Source organism: Theobroma cacao, chromosome 4 (genome assembly GCF_000208745.1).
Source record: "Theobroma cacao cultivar B97-61/B2 chromosome 4, Criollo_cocoa_genome_V2, whole genome shotgun sequence".
NCBI classification, from domain to species: Eukaryota; Viridiplantae; Streptophyta; class Magnoliopsida; order Malvales; family Malvaceae; genus Theobroma; species Theobroma cacao.
This window is the reverse complement of record NC_030853.1, coordinates 24,756,947-24,759,719: the sequence shown is the minus strand read 5'-3', so window position 1 is coordinate 24,759,719 and position 2,773 is coordinate 24,756,947. Positions and strand designations below refer to the sequence as shown.

The 2,773-nt window shown below is 31.1% G+C and overlaps 1 protein-coding gene across 2 annotated transcripts; it reads right to left on the bottom strand.

Annotated features, from left to right (window-relative positions):
* On the bottom strand, positions 551 to 2,051 carry LOC18602493. 2 transcript variants are annotated; one of them, XM_007033901.2, is made up of 3 exons: positions 1,935 to 2,051; positions 961 to 1,430; positions 551 to 863 (listed from the first exon to the last, which is right to left on the bottom strand). In XM_007033901.2, exons 2-3 carry the CDS (start codon positions 1,405 to 1,407, stop codon positions 690 to 692), a joined length of 621 nt encoding a protein of 206 aa, XP_007033963.2. In that variant the 5' UTR covers positions 1,408 to 1,430; positions 1,935 to 2,051; the 3' UTR covers positions 551 to 689. The 2 variants fall into 2 exon arrangements, with proteins under 2 accessions (XP_007033963.2, XP_007033964.2); XM_007033902.2 differs by having other exon boundaries at positions 961 to 1,435; positions 1,935 to 2,036.

The window sequence follows — 2,773 nt, the reverse complement described above, 5'->3', positions numbered from 1 at the left end:
TTCTATCCAAGAGTAGCTATTCAAAGAAGCTCAAATACTCAAAGTCATTGCATGCATTAACTAATAGTAGTAATTGTTTTTGAAAATTTAAAGAATCATGATGACACCGTCACTTATAACCGTTATGATATATGCCAATATCATATGCTAATAAATTAGTAAAGTTAAACCTTGTTTCTACATCAGCTAATCAAATTGAATAGGCACTTGCCACCTGTTTCCCTTAATCAAATTTTTGACAAGATGAAAGTATCCTTACCTATGCTTTAAGGATACAGGTAAGGGGGGGGAAAGGTTAAATGAAGGAGTTTTACACTGCATTGCCTCTTCAAAGGATGAGAGAGAGCATACACAGCCCTGATTCTGGCAAATCATCAATCAAGAATGAGAACTATCTATGCTTTTTATGTATCACAATTTTTGGATCAACTCAAACTCATGGCATTGGTTTGATGACAATATTACCTACATAGGACATACTCATGAGTATATTATAGTTGTGATTTTGTGCTTATCTAGCATGAAAATTTTCAGGAATTTGACAATCAGATGATATGAAAAGATCACATGAACAAAATCTAATTGCACCTAAAATTAGGGGAAAAGAAAAGATATCCACATGTTTCAAAGTATTTAACACATGCCCAAAGAGCACAGCTACTTACATTAGTGCATATATTGGTTACTTGTCAATGAAAGGTAGAAGGGCCTGAGTCATCTGAAACTCTCAAATCATAACGCCGTGCCAAACGTCGAGCAGTTCCATCAGCCATCAAACTATCTATCATCTCATACTTCTTGTAATTTGCTTTCAGAGCCTCTCCTTGCTGCTTCGCAAGCTTCTCCTCTTTCTCCAGTTGGTGCTAAAGAGCAACAAATTAACATGTTCACTAGGAAAGAAACAATATTTATACACCTTAATTTAAATAGAACAGCTATTGAATAAGAAGGCAATTTTACCTTGAGCATCACTGCAGTTTCAGTAGCATGTCTTTTTGCAAGATGCTTCAGCTTGTTTGCTACCTCAAAATCAGGATCAGCAGGATCCAACCAGCGGAAATGTATCCTTCTGCCAGGCTGTCTAGGGCGATCAGAAAACATCTCCACTTTAGCAGCATGTGCCCTCACAGGCCTTGGCATTCCAGACATCATGAAAGGGAATTGAGATATTGTTGAGATGACAACTTCAACTTGCTTTTCTGTTTCCATCTCCACCAAAGCACATTGGGGGATGTTCTGTGGCTCTAGATAGTTCGGAATGAAGTGAACACTCTTGACAGTTCCATACTGATCAAGGGCAGTTCTCACCACAGATTCAGTAACATTCGGTGACAGGTTGTCCATGTAAACAGTCCGCCTTACTTTCTCTTCAAAGGCAGCATACTCACCTTGCTCTGCCGACCCCATTCACGGATCGAAAACTTAGAAACCTGACCTTTTAAATTCCAAAATTAGTTAGCCAAACCAATTCCCTTCCTCAACTTCCCAAGAAAAGAAAACTAGCCACAGAATTCATTCCAACAACAAAAATGTGATGTTCCTAAACCCTAATTTAATTACGACTCAGATAAATTGTTATTTATTTTATTTACCTTTTGCTTCCTCGAAATTTTTTAGAAAGCACAACCATTATTTGTTGAAAGATAAACAAATAATCAAAACGACAAAGCCAATTCTAACATATTTGTTTCATCTATTAATACTAAAGTCATGCATTTTGATTTCTAACCAACAATTAATCGTTCAAGACATTGTTTCCTTTGCATAAAATTTAAATTCAACAGAAAAGAACCTTTCGGATTGCTCTTGAACCCTAGCGGGATACAGGAAAAATGAAGAAAATTACATGAAACGGCTGAAATTTGAAAGGGAAAAGAAAAAACAAATGCAAAGACGAGATTACTTAGCGAAACAGTAAATAATGAAAACGATACCTGAGTTGATGGGTGAGGACTGAGGAGAGAAGAAAGCGGGAAAGTTTAATGTACACCGGCAAGCACTGAAGCAAGTTTTTGTTGTTAGCGCCGAGCGGCAACTTTTTGTTTGTTCTTAATTAAATATTGATTACTTCCGGAAAAAAAAACATAATACTTAAAAATTTTAATCAAATACATTTTTATTATTACTTGTTGATTAATTATAATTAATCAAAACAACATTTTTCATTTTTCACTTATCTGTCAAATTGATTTATTATAATTAACAATGATTTGATGCGCTGATATTAATATACGATAATTTCGTTATTTTTATTAATAATAATAATTAATTATTAATTATAAAAAATATATTTAATTTATAATAAAAATCTATAAATTTAATTGAACGTTTAAATTTATTTAAAATTTTTTAAATATTTCAATAGTTATTTCAACCATTATGCTATAAAAAATATAAGATGATTTTTCCTCATGAACTCAGCTTAGTATTGAAGGTTTTTTTAATTATTATTATTGTTATTATTTTATTTTACATTTTCAAAGAATTCGTTATGACAATTTTTTTCCAATAATTATTTTACTGCATAAAATAACATCACTAAGTAAATACTCAAACAAAAATAAAATTATACTATTTGACTACAAATTTTTGCAAAATACACTGACAACTTAGAACTATTAATTTATAATTTTGAAATAAAATTATTATTTTATATATCAACAATAAAATTTTTAAATTTTACAAATAAAACTATTATTATATATTTAATAATTAATTATTTTATTATAAGTTAATAAACATGTGACATTTTAATAAATTTACTTATTTATAT

Coding starts and splice junctions, on each gene's coding strand:
- LOC18602493 (XM_007033901.2), bottom strand. CDS start 1,407: ATGGGGTCGGCAGAGCAAGGTGAGTATGCTGCCTTTGAAGAGAAAGTA. Junction 864..960: donor AAACTGCAGTGATGCTCAAG/GTAAAATTGCCT, acceptor GTTGCTCTTTAG/CACCAACTGGAGAAAGAGGA.